This window comes from Copadichromis virginalis, linkage group LG9 (genome assembly GCF_057382275.1).
Source record: "Copadichromis virginalis isolate Kocher_CV1m ecotype Utaka linkage group LG9, C_Virginalis_male_GT1.1, whole genome shotgun sequence".
Classification (NCBI taxonomy): Eukaryota; Metazoa; Chordata; class Actinopteri; order Cichliformes; family Cichlidae; genus Copadichromis; species Copadichromis virginalis.
Window position 1 is genome coordinate 16,471,004 of NC_140626.1, and position 18,568 is coordinate 16,489,571.

General features: G+C 39.5%; 1 protein-coding gene across 1 annotated transcript in view; it reads left to right on the forward strand.

The window, feature by feature from the left end:
- Positions 1–18,568, forward strand: part of LOC146701664 (cadherin-12-like) — a 102,497-nt gene that overhangs the window by 78,279 nt on the left and 5,650 nt on the right. Inside the window, exons 7-10 of the mRNA XM_085467953.1 lie at positions 1,126–1,379; positions 8,121–8,257; positions 11,618–11,739; positions 17,093–17,210. Of these exons, the coding sequence (XP_085324079.1) occupies positions 1,126–1,379; positions 8,121–8,257; positions 11,618–11,739; positions 17,093–17,210 (631 nt within the window). The remainder of the gene's footprint in view (positions 1–1,125; positions 1,380–8,120; positions 8,258–11,617; positions 11,740–17,092; positions 17,211–18,568) is intronic.

An 18,568-nucleotide genomic window follows, 5' to 3' on the forward strand; every position in this document is an offset into this window, starting at 1 on the left:
AATTACATTGCTAATTCATGTGCATTTAATTTGGACAGATGATTTAGTCATATTCATTTTGCATGGCAAAAAAAAAAAAAATCCTCAATTTTAGGCATCCTCCAGCTTACCCACTCTCCCACAGCCTCTGTCTCTTCACATAAGAACATTTTGCAGCCCTATTACCAGCTGTTTTCACTTGGTGTCTTCTGAAACAGCAGGCCAGAGAAGCCAAAGACCTGAGGCAGGGAGATAGCATTGCTGCCATAGTGGTTACATGTTAGTCAATTTGAAATACACAGAAAGGAATGTCTCTCATGTGACTCCCGGCCAGTAGAGCGTGACCAACTGCAAGCTTGCCAAGTACGGTTGGTCACACATGAGAGGGCAGGAGACAGGCAGAAGCACGAACACGGGTGTCATTGCTGTCGGATGTGTACACCTCATTCGCAGACATGCCGAGGCCGCTCATTCCACCCCTCGCTTTTCACTAATTGACCCTGAGCTGATATGTCAGACGCTCAAGTAGGAAGAACATATGAACTCTGAAGCTATTGTTTGAGAACTCTTGTATGTGGGGTGAAGTCCTGCTGAACCAAATAAGTGCTGCTTGACTTAATCACCCTGAGGGGGGGGAAACGTTGACCTGGTCAGGACCTGCAATATGTGTCTCATGAACTTGGTGCTACTGTACTATTAACTGCCAATTGACCTGTCATGTAAACAACAAGCATACACACAATCATTATCCTTCCTATCATATCAGTTGTTGCTTTTTTCACATGCATTTACTCTTTTTTTCGCAGGCAGGTGTGAACAATGCCGCTTGAATGTGTTTTGCCAAACTGAATAAATACAGGAAATAACACGTAATGCTGTTTTTTATTGAATGTGAAGACTGATGTTGACATTTGATAGCAGTTACTCATGCTTGAAAATGATAATATAACAAAAATGAAGTGAGAGGAAACTGCTGTCAACAGCGATGCTGATATCGAGTTGCAGCATTTTCCTCAAGAGCTCTTAGCACGTACATGATGAACACTACACCAAAAGTGCATTAGATCAGAAGTGCAAACACATGACACAATTATGATTTGCAAACAAGTTGGAGGTAAAAATTACTTCTTTTTTCCCCTCACTCAGCCTCTGGACTATGAAACAAAGAAGGCATATACCTTTAAGGTAGATGCTTCCAACGCTCACCTGGATCCAAGATTTCAGAGCTCTGGGGCCTTCAAAGACACAGCAACAGTGAAGATTAACGTTTTGGATGTGGATGAGCCTCCGGTGTTCAATAAGCCCTCCTATGTGATGGATGTGTATGAGGACACACCTGCGGGGACCATCATCGGAGCAGTGACTGCACAGGATTTGGATGCCAGCAGCAGCCCAGTCAGGTAAAGTTAAACTCTTCAGGATTAAAAAGTAGATCCTGTAGACATATATTTCTGCACATGGTGTTTAATCACAGTTCAGTTTTATCAGTTTTGTTATATCTCAGTGGTGGGAAAAGTGATATGATTTATCAAAGGGTAAGCCAGTCTCAGGTTTCTTTCAAGTTAAACTGCCACAAATATTTTGCACACAGTGGAAACTGTCTGGAAAACCTTTGTTTTTAATGCCCCAGGAAGTGGTTGTATTTAAATCACAAACATATGTCTCCACAGTACTACACAAATGTCTTGAGTAACCTCTCATTTCTTTATATTCTGCAGAAAAATGGGAAATATGTGCACTGAGTTATTAAAACATGAGTATAATTCAAAGGTTAATATTTGGTGTAACCAGATAGTATAAGTAACTCCAGTACAGCCTGAACTCTCTTAAGCAAGGTTTCTTGTTATTTCTGTAAGCAGTTTTCAGGCATAGTTCTCCAGTCTTGTTAAAGGGCATACAATACAATTCTCTGGATGTTGTCTGCCATGATGAGGTCTGGACTTTGAAGAGGCACATTTTTCGAGCAGGATACACTTTTGTTGCATTAATAACATGTAAGGCATCACTTTTGTGCTGGAAAAATGACGCTGTTGCCAGTTAGATGCTTTCCAGATGGTATTGCATGATCCACTAAAATCTGGCTGGACTTTTCTGCATTCATAATTCTATCAATTTTAATCACATGCCCACTACCATTGGGTGAAATATAGCTTGGAATTTTGGAATTTTCTGTATAGTCAACTAAACTGTTGTAACAAGGTACCAAAAGATACAATTTAAAATAGTTTCTATGTTAAGTTGTGTGAAGACATGAATTAGGTGTGTTTTTATACTTATTCACAGTTTAATAAACTATAAGAAGCATATCTGTGAGGCTTCTCAGTCATCCAGGTCATCGTAGTGTAAGGAGCTTGGAAAGAAGAGCATCTGGAGTTGTACACCTGCATCTAAAGGACAAAGGCCATTTTTTTGAGAATGCCAATGTCCACTTCTTGGACAGAGAAGACAGAGGGTTTGAAAGAGGAGTGAAAAAGCCATCTATGTCCACTGTGAACAACCATCTTCAAACAGAGGCGGTGGCTTACGACACCAACTGTCTGCCATCTATAATCCAGTTTTGAGATCCCTTCCCAGACACTTTAATGCCCACTCACATCTTAGGTCATTTGTTCTCAGTAAGTCACATGATAGGGTGGGGCAAGGTCTCACAACAGGTTCACCCAAAACTTTGGCTGATTGTGACCCACACCTGTTTTCACACCTTTGCTTGTGTGATTAGGAAGAGGAACAACAAGGGGTCCAGGATCCTCTTAGGGACACTCCCAACAGGACTTAAAAATCTGGGACTCTCCACCAGTTGCTCTTAGAACTGAAGAAACTTCTCAGATGAGAGGTTGAGAGGTGAAATATCTTCAAGAAATTTTAAAGAAGTCCAGACACTTTTAAAATATAAGAACAAAAGAAATAAAAAATGTGCCTGAAGAATGTTGCACAGCACTGTATATAATTCGAAATATTTCTCTTTTGTAGAAATGTTCAGAGACAAACTGCACTTGAAAATCAGTTTTTCATGCAATCAGTTATGCCACTGACCGAATATGATGCTGAATGAACAACACTTACTTCTTTTCTTAATTACTAAGATTAACAGACTTGTCAAGATGCTATGCATTTTGTGCCAACTTAATTATACTAAATTTGCATCGTCATGATGGTTTTATGTAGAACCTTGACAACACAGCTACATTACAGTGTTTCCCGTGATTCAGAAATCCCTGCCATTAAAAGAAACACATTGGTTGACATTATTCAGACTATAATTTGTACTAAATACTTGAGTAAAGTATGGTAGGATCTAAACGCGCATCCATCTTCAAGAGCTCAGGCTATTGAGCCAAATTGCCCTTGGTATTCTCTTGAGAATAAAAGTGTTAAATAGGGAAGTACTGTCATTCTGCAGCCGGTGATTGAAGGTTTTAGATCTCTATTCATCGGTGTTTCCAGTCTTCATTCATCAGTGTCATCATAGCTTTAATCTTGAGAGTTTTGTCAGGTTTACTCATCAGTCTAAAGCCCAATCAGTCTATGTAGAACATTTGACACTGCCATCTAAAATCCTGCTAGGATGATCTGTTAGCAGGTCTACACTTGCCGGTAATGTTACACAACATAAGCAGCCTATTTGAACTTTGTAAGAGTTGTCATTAAGTATATTTAAATATTCTGTGTACTTTCAAAACAAAAATTAGTGACTTTAGTTTTTAATAGTTTATAATGACTCATTAAACTAAACTGAATGTATTGATCCCTCCCTCTCAAGCTGAACATTAGAGATACCTGTTGTTATGTTTAATTTGTTTTGCAGATAACAAATAGGGATAAAGCAGCAGGAACCTATGTAATTATGCCAACAAAGGCAGACAATTTGTTGGCACAACATCATTGAAAGAACACTACAAAGCTGGACATTGAGAGGCGATAGCACACTGGGAACAATAGTGATCAGTATGGACATAATAAGCCAGCCCTGACAGAAGAAAGCAATGACCAATGCATCTACTGAGCTGAGGTTAAAGATTATGGCCAAACACAAGGTATCAACCCAACTGAAAACGATCCGGAGCTGAAACGGAACAATTTTGAAGAATATGTGGGAAAAAGAGTTGTCACACAACACAAACTCCAAGTGGCTATTGGACCTAAGAGCACACCTCCCAGAACAAGAACCAGTCAACTTCACAAAGACAGACATCCACTTTCTGGAATGAAGAACTGGACAGTACCGGGACCCGGCACAAGCCCAGCCTATGAAAAAGCTATCTCCTCCTGAGATCCAGCCTGTTCATTTATGGCCCCTGTAGTTGACATACAAATCACAAAAAAAGTTAAATTGGAAGATATTTTTGCCCTTTGTTCTCAAGAGGATTTGGCGATCCATGATTGCCTGGCAGCACGAATAAGGGGCTGCTAATAGCAGGTATTCATCCAGACAAGGCAGAACAATCCTGATCATGAAGGATCCCCTAAAGGCAGGTAACAGCCAATTACCTGCCTCTCCACAGAACACAAATTCCTATCAGGCATTATAGCAACCAAGCCGATTAGGTATATAAGTCAACACGTGACCATGACCGTTTTCCAATGCTCAGAAGAGCATTGGAAAACCCACCAGACTGCCAAAGCATCAGCTTGTGGTTGATAGAGCAGACAGTAGGAACACATGTGAAAGGTAAAGTCCAAAGTGATCCCAGTGGTATTAGTTACATCAGAAGCTGTAACCCCCCAAACTGGGAGAGAGACTCCACCAGATTCTAAGCACAACATCAGAGGTCTCTGTCCAGAAGATTGCAGTTCTAGCAACAACTAAGACACTGGACTTGTTACTGGACACCTTTCATACTGTTTAAGTCCAGTTAAGAAGGAACAGGACGAACATTTTCACCAATCACTTTTAAAACTGTAGGTGACAAAGAGTGGACCTTAAAAATCTGCATAATTTACAAAATTGATTTTACAAAACAGATTTCATACCTTGTTTTGTTTGTTTTTTTCTTTTTCTTTTTCTTTATTTTTGTCGGGTGCAGGTTGTTTTCCCATAGACTTCTATATAAACATTTAAGATTGCATGCATCATTTTTTTTTAACAGTGAAGGAAATACTTACTGTATCATGCAATCAAAACCCAGATTGTACAGTGAATTACGTTTTACCTTCTCAAATCTAATCCCTTTTGTTGTATCAGTTTAGTATTGCTGATAAAGTATTTTCAAGACATTCTGAACAAAACATGTTTTCAATAAATCAAGGTTTACATACATGGCTGTGGATTCTACATAAATGCATACAGTATCATCACTTCACAGTGTTGTAGCTTGTAGTAAGTCTGCTTTGGACAATGCAGATGACATGTTTGCATTAAATACTGCTCAGAAGTAATAGATCTAAGAATGTGTTAGATGAAAGAAAAGTGTAAACCATAGCATAATATATCCATGTAACCTTACAAGGGTACTAAAAACAAATGGAAATTCATTCCCTTTGCTAATTTATATTATTAGAATTAATTACTCAGGTTTTAATTTCCTCTTTAATAGTTTTTTGTTGAACGCTGAAATCAACCACCTAGTTTATGAAAGCTGAAGGGTCCTTTATAAGGCGCTGCTGCTCTCTCCTGGGTAATTATCAGGTGAGACATTTTAACATTACAGCTCAGTTTTATAGATCTGACATGCCTCACTCATCTTCTGATTTATAATCAAGGCAAGACGCTCCTTTTCTTTCTCAATCTCTCTGCCTCGATATGCACCCGCCACTGCACGCACACACATACATAGAACGCACACTTACTCATGCTGCCCCATTTTCTACCATTAAACCTCAGTGGTGGATAACAATAGACTGTCCTTTGCAAAGACAAAAGAGTGCATTCTTAAAAATGTATGAGAACCCTTTCGCTTTTTAAAACATATTAGCTGCTCTTATTCAGGTGGATTGCTTTATAGTAATGGATTTCAGAGATGAATTACCAGAGTGTTACGCAAAAAATGGGAAAAAAAAAACATGTTGCATGGACAGTAGTTGTTTTATTATGAATATTTCATCCCAGGGAAAACAAAAGAAGAGAAGAAGCAAAGATTTGTACAACAAAAAACGAATGCCCTCTACTCTGTGGATCTCCACTTTGTCTCCAACATTTTAAATATTCATCAATACCACAGCTGACATTGTTCATTTGTGTGCCTTTAGAGAGCCATACATTCTTCACTTCAAAACAACGGACCCAGTGACCCATCATGCATAAGGAATAATGCTTTTAGACATTTAGACTCGACCAGTAACACTATTTAGCAGTATAGTGTCAAGCTATCTCTAGCTGCAGGGACAAAAAGGGCATCATGAATAGTGCATTGTTGGCTGATTCTATAGAGCTTCCTACAGCTTGTGTTAGTTTTCAGAACTTAAAGATGGAAAGGCCTCTGCCTAAAAAAGGCAGTAATACAGATCACAAGACTTTGAAGAGGCACATTGGTCATGGACTTTAAAATGCTACCACAGTAAAACCATAAACTCTAAAAACCAACGACTGTAGAAAATAAACTGAAACATGCCTTCCTTTTTTCCCTTAAATCACCTTGTGCACTGTGTGCAATGTGCACTGAAGTGAATTAACATCATCGCAATTCAAAGAAGGAGATAACGCCATAATTAATTTTCATATCTACAGCTGTCTGCACTGAGTTGATCTTAAATAGACTCTTTATATCTGTGATTTCTTATTCCTAGCTGTTGATGAGCTCTATTCTATTTAAAGATAACTCAGAGATTAGGACAATTACAAGTAAAACTATTTTACATGCTTTTTGTCCCACATGAATACAGAATTAATGTTTTTTTCATCTTTGTAATGCACTTTTAGAAACTGTGACTGATGTGTTGATACGTATTGTGTCGTTGAACTGAATACCAGCGCTGTTTGTTAATGAACATGCGATATCTTGTAATACCAACTGCATGGGCCACGGTGAAAGCAACACATGTGCTTGACTAGCAGGTTGACAACAATGATACCCTCTCCCCACAAAAAGCATAAAAATAAAATTTTTACCCTGAGGAAAAATTACACCTTTTTTGAACTTTTGATGGGAGTTTGGCTGTAATATTTATCAAAGAGACTCACACTAAACTATTTTGACATGATCATGTTCGCTTCAAGGCCGCATGCAATGCAGAGTTAAAGAGAAAATGGCGACTGACCCAAAACTAAACTGAAAATTTAATGGAACCCAAGCTCATAGAAAATATTACTCAAGTGGTGTTGTTATCAACCTGATTACAGTAAAAGACTTGAGGGTGTAAATGTAAGCCAGGCTTTTTTCTCTTAATGACTGAGTCAAGTCCAGTTTGAGGCTCTGTAGTGTGGAAAACAAGCATTATAAATATTCATGAGAAATAGCTTTTTAAGATCAAATACTTTGGCATGGAACAAAATGTTTTTTTTTTTACCAGGATAGTGGCAAAGACAGCCTTTTCTGTATGTAGTGAATGCGGACTCACTCCCATGAAAAATTAACTATCAGCCCTGTAGAAATGACCATGAGTAAGGCACCAGATTCCCATTACATCTCAACTGACCTAATTGTGAATGAGAATGAAAAAAGACAATCTATTTATTCCTGCTGGAACGCCATTGACGATCACAAAATTATTAATGAAAAATAGCCTTTTAAGATCAAATAGCATGGAGTGATGAATGGCGCTGTCACTGCCATGCGGTCTGCTCTCAGATCTCTTTTGTGTTTCATAGTTTGCATTCAGAGCAACTCAGTAAGACCAAAGATGCATTTCACAGAGAGGACATCATGCCTTCTGTTCTCAGACATCGAACCAACACTTTATGCCTTTGTTGTTCATTGAGCATGAGAGATTGATACGGTTTCAACTGTGCCCAAAATTCATTTATGTTCCCAAGAAAACCGTTAGCTCAGCATGGCCAAAGTACGTGTGCCCCATTACTAGATTGGAATGTATATGCGATCCTCAGCACATTTCCTGGAAATGACCATTCAGAATGAGTAATGAAGGCTACGCCAACATTACATTACACCTAACTCATATACATGAAGCTAGAAGGAAAATCGCTGTGGTTTAATTTGCTGGTTTGTGCTGCAAATGGATGTCTTTAAACTAACGTTTTCTTTCAGATATTCCATTGACTGGAAGACCGACTTGGACAGCTACTTTGACATTGATCCAGTGGAGGGAACGATTTCTACAAACGAACTTCTTGACAGAGAAAACATCGCCCAACACAATATCTCCATCGTAGCGACAAAACTCAGTAAGTATGACAATGAGATCAGTTATGATTCACGCAGGTGTCATTGTCCTTCCCCCACCTTAATCTGCGTGAAAGATTTAATGCACTTTTACTCAAGTCAATCAATCCCATTTTGCTGGAAAGGTTTATAGGTATCTATAAACTATGATAGCTCTCCCAGAGGGATGTGTCTTCAGGACATTGTCTCCTCTAGCATACTTGCCTTAACTCTGTTTTCATTTTTAACTGCCTCTTTTAGCACGTTTGATGTCACTGGCATTGGAAGAGAGCTTGTCTTGCCAGAGTCAACTTTTACTTACGCCGCAATAAAACGTGAACCTTCCACAGTTTAACAGTCCGCCGACGCAGCAGCATCGCAGCATGTTGTGAGCCAAGCTCGGAAAAGGATGGAACTAATGTGAAGCTGTGGCTTTAAGACATGTCATCAAGCTAATTATGTTTTTATGAAGGAAGTGGAGCAAATTTCTGGATAAATAAGCAAATCCATCGTCATCAAGTCATCAAATCTGCTAAGAACCGTCAAAGTCATTATCCCAGAGGCAGGCTGGTGCTCAATCAAAATTACACATGCTGTATATTCATTAGGACAGACTGTGAAATATGGGCTGTTAAAACTTGAGTCATTGTCGCCTTGGAAACTGATATTAGTCACTTCCCCTCAAGGTCATGGAAGTGACATGCTAATTTTGTTTTCAATGTGTGTGCGCCTTTCTTTGTGTGGCTTTTGTGCATAAGTGCCAAGAAATTGCAGGATGAGGTAGACTGAGAGGAAACAGCACAGATGAAGAGGAAGAGAAGCGAGATGGAAGTTTTAATAGGCAGTTACATGTTCAGTGTGTCATACTAGATGCAGGAATCAGGGGGAAGTTCTGCTCATTTTATCCTCACCCACCTGCGCTTCACTCCTTTCTTATCACCTCGCTACAAGTCGGGCTCTGATCCAGACCTCTGCCCACCCCTCTCAGAGGATCAATGTTCATCTACAGACAATGTTACTCACTGACAATAACAAAAAAAGAAATAAACAAAACTTCCAGAGCCAGTGTTTAAAAATAATAGTTGGACTGGTGCAGCAAGAACAGAGATAAAACCAGCACCCCAGAGTTTGTGTCCCAGCTTGAGTTCAAATCTGTGTTTGACCTTGAGTTAGATTTGGCAGTACTTTGTGTTCTGGGTATTGGATGGCTGTTATGGCTCCACTCTTCTGGATACTATTGTCATCGTTGGCATGTTTGCTGTCTGTTATTCAGGTCTTAAACCATGGATAACAACAATAAATACTAAAGCAAGGATGCCTTCAGTGCCCATACAAAAAAATCCAGTTGTTGAGGAGAGGTCACGCACACACAGAGAAAAAAAATAATTGTTCTAACTTATCTACAGTCTGTAGCAGCCCTATTTAGTATTGCACAGCAGTTTTCAATAAACAGTAAATTATTGCAGACCTCTGTATTTGACCTGCCTCGGTATCTACCGAGTGTTCTTGCCGCTAATGCTTTTTAACATTTATCCGCCCACACCTTTTATTCCCGTTACACTTGGTGGAAAGCATCCAGCAGTATCGACAGAGTTGCTGGATTGCATTTATGCTTTTGTTCGTCGGCGATAAACACCTGGTCACAACACCTGAGCTGGAGACACTTTAGTTCGGAGACCTTGGCGATCCGTCTGGTCGTCTGTAGACACTGCAGTCATGCAGCAAAATGAGAGCAGTGCGTGCTGTTCCCCTGAGACACTGGGCTGAACAGAAGGCGTGCTAAATAAGAGCCAGGGCTAGATTAACTGGTTGTGTTTTGGCATTTAAACTCATTGGTAATTTTAAGGCAAGGGAGAGATATATTCAATGCTGTAATAACCATGACATGGGGCAATTAGGAAGCACACTTACTATCTTTCTTCTTTTTTTTTTCTTTTTTTTCAAAAAAAATGACAGTCAACACAATTTGTTTTTTTGTTACTTATGTTATCTGCAGTTACACTTTTAGCAGACAGATACTCAGAATGATTTCTTTTTATTAGTGTTCTGCAGTGCATTTTATAGATCCGTGGTTGATTGCTTGCAATAATAAAGTATTTTTTTTTAATTAAAATGAGAAATAAAAAATGCAAAATGTGCATTAGAAAAACAGTATAAGCTGGTAACTTCAGGGCAAATCACTCAAGCATTGTACAACTATACAGGACTCAGTAAATCAATAGAGCATATGTTTGGGCTAAATTGCTGCTCGAAGTCAGATTCAAATATAACCACTGTGCCATTGCTCCATCTAGTGGGCTGAATGATATATCACTCATAATAACAACAGTTATGGAGATGAGTTTTTAAAATTAGATGAGAGGGAAAACTGTAAACTTAACTAGCTCAAACCACTGAGACTATATAGAAATATAGAATTTATTGATATGGAAATATTTTAAGTTGTCCCCACTTTTATAAATAGAGTTCTCGATCACAAGTGAGCGATAGTGCCTTTTTGCCAACTGAGCATCCGTGTTAGTAGTTCAGTCAGTGCAAAGCAGCAAATCCCATGATCAGTGTCATTTTTACCTTGGTGGGAAGATTGCTTTTTCCATCAAGGTCAGAGACAGGTTGCTAACTGAGCCGTGGCTGCTTCTCCAATCCCCCCGCCCTTGCATTTTTTTTTTTCTCAACCACCCAGCAACGCACAAACCTACCAACCTATGCACTGGCACTCACACAAACGAGAACACGCTAAGCCTCCCAATGTGCACCAAAGCCTATTCCCACATCAAATCCATAAAGTTTACCTTAACTGGGCTCTCACACAAAGAGAACATTTCCCCATTGTATCCCCTCTGTGAGGAAACACTAACAAACAACTGGATTCAAGCTATTCCCACTCGAAGGGGCTTTCACACACTAATTAGAATGGGATGCACATCTTATGGTTCAAACCCATAACAGAACCTTTAAAAAAAGGCTTGTAATAAAAAATGTCCTCTCGAAAGGGCCGTATACAATAATATGAGGTGTGCTTTAGAAGCAACACATGGGATGAATTTAGTGCATGTATTTATTTTATTTTCCTTCTTAGCGTCAGTCAAAAGCATCATAAAACAGCATTTATGCATCACTGTGTTCCACACACATAAGACGTTTTCCAGAATTTGAACACTTGCAGTGGCTAAGCAGCTATAACATCTGTTCAAGGAGACTCAAGCCTGAAAGCCTCTTTAACCACTTGACCATGCTACTGCAACAGTGATAAACCTTCGAGCTCTGGCTTGTCATAAGATGGTAGTACTTAATTTATCCACATGATGTCAGTGCTGTGAACAAAACACCCAAAATGTCTCTGTTTCTGTATTCATGTAATTGTTTGTTGCTTCTCTCTGCAGACAGTCCAGTTCTGACCAGTCGAGTAGCCATCACTGTCCAAGTGCTGGACATCAACGAGTTCCCCCCTGAGCTCGCCAGTCCTTATGAGACCTTTGTGTGTGAAAATGCTAAAGCAGGACAGGTATGTTTACAGCTGCTGCTTTTGTCTGACAGGTGCTGAAGGAATTAGGCAGAACTCATTAAATTGTGTTAATTTATAGCGAGATAAAATCTGCTTGTTGGAATATGTGTTCCCCCATAGAGGGGGGTATGGTTTTACAGCATTTACTGACAGTTATCTAAAGATGTCAAATTGAATATGAAGGATACTTCTTTATGAATAGTGACAAAGTGTCCCTGTTTCAACTTTGGCAGAAATAATTTCAGAGTTTTTAGAGGAAGTTTTTGCTTTTTGGAATGCTACACATTTCGCTCTCACATTGATATCTAACCAGCTACTGCATCTTACTCAAGGTCACTTGAATAAAAGCTTTTATTTCAGGGGATTTTTCCGAGAACACTTACAGAGTAGTACAGAGTATGAATCAAAATCTCGAACTGACTGAGTCATGGAGTTGGATTCAGTTCATAAAGCAAAGCGGCGCTTTGCATATCAGCAACCTCGAGCACATTTCGGATAATATATTTGAGATGCAGTGGAGAATTTGCCTGTGTGGATTGTAAACCACCTGTGCCTGTAAATTAGCCCATTAACTAGCATCTATATGCAGTTAGCGTTGTGAGGGAACAGCGTCTTTGGCAGTCTATCAAATCACCGTAGACACCTCATCACATTAAGGATGTTTTGCTGGTCGTCAGGTCTGTTGCAATCAAAACGCCCATGCCCTTCATTTGAAGACATCAGTGTCTTCCTTGGCATGTGAATTTGTCATGTTTCTTGCTTGCCAGACTGAATTAAAACACAAAATTGTCATTTTTCTCCTAAATTTAACGTGAATGGTTTCTCATTTGAAGTTAACCTTCACTCAAAAGCGTGTTTTGCTCATGGCTTCACTGTGCAGGATGATGAACAGTATTTGATAGTGGAAGGATGTTTTATCATTTATCTCCTCATGGAAAATGTTTGTCTTGAAGTTTTTGTCTTTAGAGTTTAAAGCATGTACCTGTGAGCATGTAATTCATCTAATCACACCTAATCGGAAGGCAGTTCTGGACCAATATGCAATTTACACTTCACAGCATAATGTGAGCACAGTAGTACAGATACACATAGCATGTTCAATGATGTGCAAGGCTTTGTGCGGGCAGCAAACTTTTTTTTTTTCAATCTAAAAAGATTGAAAAAAAAAAAACTATATATATATATATATATATATATATATATATATATATTTCGATCCACATTCTAAAGAAATGAGGTGTACAATGCGTCCTTTAAAAGGTTTTCAGGCTAGCGGCTGTGGACTTGCGGGTGGCTTATGGGAGGTTTAAGGAGAGTGTATAAATGTGCAGATATGGGTGGCTATCTGGTGCCCTGAGCATAGTTTCTCTTTCCTGAGGTTGTGCCCCTAGCTTTAAGGATTAGGAGGTCATTATGTTCAATTATATGACTGCTTTGATTCTGCTTCAGATGAACCGATAGAATCAGCTTTTTATTTTGCTCGGTCTGTTGTTTTGGGGGTTTTTTTGTTTTGAAATTCCTATATTTAACAAGATTAAGATTAAGATTTTTATTTATTTATTATTTTTCTATATAGACCTGTTATACATGTGCAAATGTATTAGGGAGGTAAAGAAAGTAAACAAGTTGAAATAATATCAAGGCATTCATATATTCAGGTGAACTGGTCACATCATGCAAGAAGTGTCCTGTATATAAAACACAACATCGCATCTCCGTGGGTGGCATGGTATCGTGGTGTATAGTATTACTGCTTCACTGAGTTTGAATCCACCTCGGAGCCTTTCTGTGTGGACTTTGCATGTTCTCGCTATGTTTGGATGGGTTCCCTCTGTGTACTCTAACTTTCCGACACAGTCCAAACACATGCATGTTAGGTTAATTTGTGATTTTAATTCGAACATAGTTCCGAATGGTTATCCTCGTCTCTCTGTTAGCCCTGTGATAGATTGGCGACCTGTCCGGGGCATACCTCGCCTCTCGCCCTATGACAGCTGGGAAAGGCTCCAGTGACCCTGAATTGGCACTTCTATTTCTCTGGAGCTTCTTTTTCCTCAAATCCGGAGCATGCTTTTTCTTCCACAGCATGATCCTTCCAGGTGTTTTGCACAGCACAGCTGGAAGATTTAACAAAAAAGAACCGCAGAGCCTCTCTTGTAAAATCCATCATATGTTCCCCTTGTCTGCACTCACACGGCTAAAAACATGTAAAAACAGCTTGTTTCAGAGTGTCTCGTGCTGCTGCACAACATCCAATTCAAAATGACTGGTAACTTGGATGAAACCAAGCAAGCAGGAAAAGCAACTGATTGTTTTTATGTAAGTGTGTGGAGAAAGCAGGGAGGAGAGTGGCCTGAAACCTTCAACTGAGTTTTGCATATAAAGAAGATCAGGGTTGTGGCAAAGTTAGACAGCAGGTCGTTTCCACATCCCATAATTTACTGTACTCAGAGTCAACTGGTCAAGTGTGAAATGAGAAAAGCAACCATAAAGGGAATATAAAACAAATGACTTCCTACATATTAGCGCAGCTGGCGCTACAGTGTGTTCCTTCTGTTATATTTACTTTGTTTTTGATAATGCTATATTAAAACAGTGACCTAATGAATCACACTGATTCGCTGGAACAATTACATTTGCATTTACAGCATTTAGTTGACACCCTCATCTTGCTGTATGCAAAAGTGCAGAAGCAGGATACACTTAAAAACCATTAAAATATATATAATAGAGCCCGGTATATTCTACACATGTTTGTATGGGATATTGTATTTGTTTTAAATGTTATATACCTATGTGGTATGTGACTTTTGTTGCCATGATGCCAGGTCTCTCTTGGAAATGAGATTTTTAATCTCAATGAGATTTTTTACCTGGATAAATAAAGGATTAATAATAAGCGGTTACTGCAGCAACAGCTCTACTTGTGATCAAGAGGAGAGGTGAAGCATTTTTGAGAGCAAGGTAAGGTGGATTTACACTTGACAGATTATAATTAATTTTCTGTTTGTGAAAAATATAATAAATGCTGTTTTAAATAGGTGATACGAGGTTCTGATGTTTCAGCAGTGAAGCTAATTGTCAGTTAATACTGCGTGACATGGATTTACAGTAGTAGTAGATACTGTGGTCCTTGATAGGTAAAGAAGAGGGATAGTGGTGCACTAAAACACATTTTAAATAAGAGCGAGATTTTGTGTAGCCAAAGCTGATGGAGGCATACTTGCCAACATTTAATACAGGCTATTTTACTAAGGTTTTATGCATTTTAAAATTCAATTGATGCTAAAAGACCGTAACCTCTTTCATCCTTTACTTGGGGATAAGTATCCACAAGGGAGGTCTCCTGGGAACGACATACCTTCCTAGCCTCCCCCCCTATTTGCTCTTGCATCTCTAATAGTGAAATCTGGAATGATGTAATACCTGGCCAATGGTTGGTAATGCAAAGTCACCTTTTACTTTTGATATTTTCTTGTAATCCTGTTTCAACTTCTTAATTTTCTCTCTACATGTACCACATTACTGTGCTTTGTGTTGGATGCCCAGCAGCAGGTCAAGTGGAGCTACTTGTGAAGATTTTTTATATTTCCTCTGTCGCATATAGGTTTAGATTTTCCCTGTTTTTCCACCTGACCTCTCTGCAGAGAGTAGGGAGCCAGAAGTGTGCGTGTATATGTATATGGTTTTGTTGAGTTTGCGTTCTCAGTTTGCTTTTGTTTTTCGCTCTTGCATAATTGAACTTTTTGCACATCAGCATTTTTAGGTTTTCGTTCATATTGTGTTCATGCTCTAGTTAATGTTTCTGTTGTCTTCTATTTGTGCTCATTTTCCTTAATGTTGCTTTTGTTCAGTGTAGCAGTTATCTGTGGATTTAGTTCTTGTTTTACTTTGGCTGTGCTTAGTTTTACTTCCTCCCCTGTCTCATTTTCTTGATTGTCTACACCTGTGTCGATTGCCCCAGCTGTCTTCACTTCCATGACCATGACTTTCATGGCTTCCCTTCACTCTTTCTTGCAGTGTCTGTTTAAACTTACACTGTGTTCTCTGCCTACTTTGGATTCAGTTTTACATTTTTCTGGTGGACTTTGAATCAGCCACAATAAAAGGCCCGTCTTTTGTTATGTAGTCTGTTTTGGAGTTTCCATTTGGGTTCTCTTCTTGCAATTCATTAGACAACCTGCCCATATTTCTGGACCAATCACAGTACACCTACATAATTCAAAGTTGAAGGTTTTATGTGATATAGTTTAAGTCATTTTCCTTTGGAATACACTGCAAAACACGATTTCCCAGTCTTTTGATGGCCATTAGACAAAATTGCCTATATTTATTGAAAAAAGATGGGTCTGTTTGTAGCTTCATTTATTCATAAAAAAGCTAATTTGGTTGCAGGGGTTCAATAGTGCAAACTGTACATCTGCAGCGAGGACCTCAGCAGAGTGCTCATCACACCTAGTGTCAAGTTTACTCCCCTGGAGGGAATTTCATTTAGATACTGAGAAGGGAAAACCTCAGACACAACGCAGCCAGGGTAGCAGGGCAGTGGGGCCGAGTCGTGGCTCCTGCAGGTGGGGGAGCCAGCACCAGGGCACTGGGTCTCCCGCAGGTTAAATCCAGTAAGTGAAGAGCAGCTTGATTGCACAGCTGGATTGGCAGCAAGGCCATTTCCAGACATATCTCTGAAATGTTTGGGGAACAAAAGAAAGTAGAAAGCAGTCAGCCGCCTGGCACAGAGGTGGCTAAATCAGCAGTCTATGTCTAACAGGAAAGTGCAGAGGGGATAGTGGCTGTCATGGTGTTCTATTAGTAAACTCTATTTCACATGTAAGTGATCCAGTTTGCTGAGGTGCAGTAGTACGTAACAGTCGGTGTCGGACTGATCAAACTGTGTCTTTTTCCTGCATTTGTCTATGCCTAAAGCAGATGCACTATAAAAGAAATGCAATTTAAAATAGCTGGCCTCTTTCCATGACCATTGCACAAGCTCCAGCAGTTTTGAATGAAGTTAATCCATCACTTCATGTGATGAGGTGATCTAGCAATTTCAACAAGTTTTCAATCAAGTGCTAAAAACGTCCGGCAAAACAATTCAGTGGCAGGTCTGACACACAGGCAGTTTAAAATGACTAGACGTTGTTCAATGATGGATAATTTTCACCTCCAAACTGTGCAAATTCAGTCAATTTTCTGCATGTGCGGTTTGCCAGTCTTCCACTAACCAACAGGCAGGAGAAGAGCAAGCCTCTTAAAATCCCCCAACGTTTCATACACATAAATGGCAAAGGAAAAAAGTTGATTTGAATAGTTTTATTGTCAACCTGTGGCATTCATTTATTTATTTTTTTTGCAGGTGATACAATCTTTCAGAGCAAAAGACCAGGACTTACCAAGCGCTGGACAACAGTTCTCCTTCAGATCACCAAAAGAAGATCTGAAAAACAGGAATTTTACCATCCGAGACTTTGGAAGTACGTATTCTCTGTTTTGACATACCTGACCAATGAGTACAGTTTGAAACATGTCTCCTGCTTTAACAGTTTATGAAATACTGACAAACAGGTCATAATCTTAGAAAGCAGATGACCTTTTTCAGAGATAAATTGAAATTGCACTTGAAACACTTTAAAGTGACAGTGAAAGTAATGATGATACTGAAATATACTGGGGTAGTGACATAAAAATCACCTTGGGTTGTACATTCAAGTGAGATATTACTCTTCAGTCGCTGCCTGCAAAAAACCTGTCTCCAAACAAAACCCAAAAGCACAGAGACTTCAGATCATCTTTTCATTGAAAGGTTTGAGTGGCATGTCTCAGTGCTAAAAATAACCCAAACACATGCAGTCAGACACTGTATTGTGATAAGGCCACATATCACATGTGAAGCTCTGCAGTCTGCACCGGTTGAGGCCTTTGAAGTCTAACCAGAAAGACGGGTAATGAAAAGTGAAAAGTGGGACATGGCAGGATGAGGCCAGGGAAACGAATGCATTCACCATCCTTGACAAGCACTGGTCCGAACCTCTGATCCAGTTTTACCTTTTGGACACAGTGTCTTGCAGCATCCTGACTGCCAGAAGCCTCAGAAGCACACTCTCCAGATACAAAGTGAGATCTGATAGGTAGGGACAGGAAATGCAAACACCACAGGCTCTGCGGACAGGTTGGGTAAGACAGGGGGAGAGAGTGCACAAACAAAATCGTGCTTGTGCGCAACATGCAAGGTGTGCTAAAACGCCTGACCTCCTGTCAAGAGAAAGTGCTAGGCTTCGTCACTGGAACAAACCTGGCTTGACAGGGGTCAGACAGTCTAGCTGTAGCAGACAGAAGCAGGCAGGTTTAACCTGACATGTTCCCTCTCCCTCGTATACACTGTCGACCTCTATTCAAGTTGAATTTCTTACACCTTTGGCTGTCATCCCAAGTTGTGTGTTTTTAGGAGTGTAATCAACAAAGCAGCAGTAACCCCACTGGAATTATTCAGATTATTTTATCCAATCTTCTTTTTATTTCTTTATTTATCCATGCTGCAAAAGGTTCATGAAGTCAGAACCATAAAAACAAACATTTCACGACAGGCTCCCTGTTGCCAAGAATATTCATACCACAAAACTTTAGGTGCCGCACACGGAGGTGCCACTATCAAAATGAAGTTTACAATTTTGCACATAGCTCAAAAACAGCTTGGCTTGCAGTGGTTTCTTTTCATAGTTTCATTCTCGGAGTCTTTGTTCTAATAGTTTTCAGCCCCAAAGTAATTTCCAAAAAATGGTTACAAAGTCAACTGATACATCAGATTTGACATTACAAAGTAAATCAATATTTA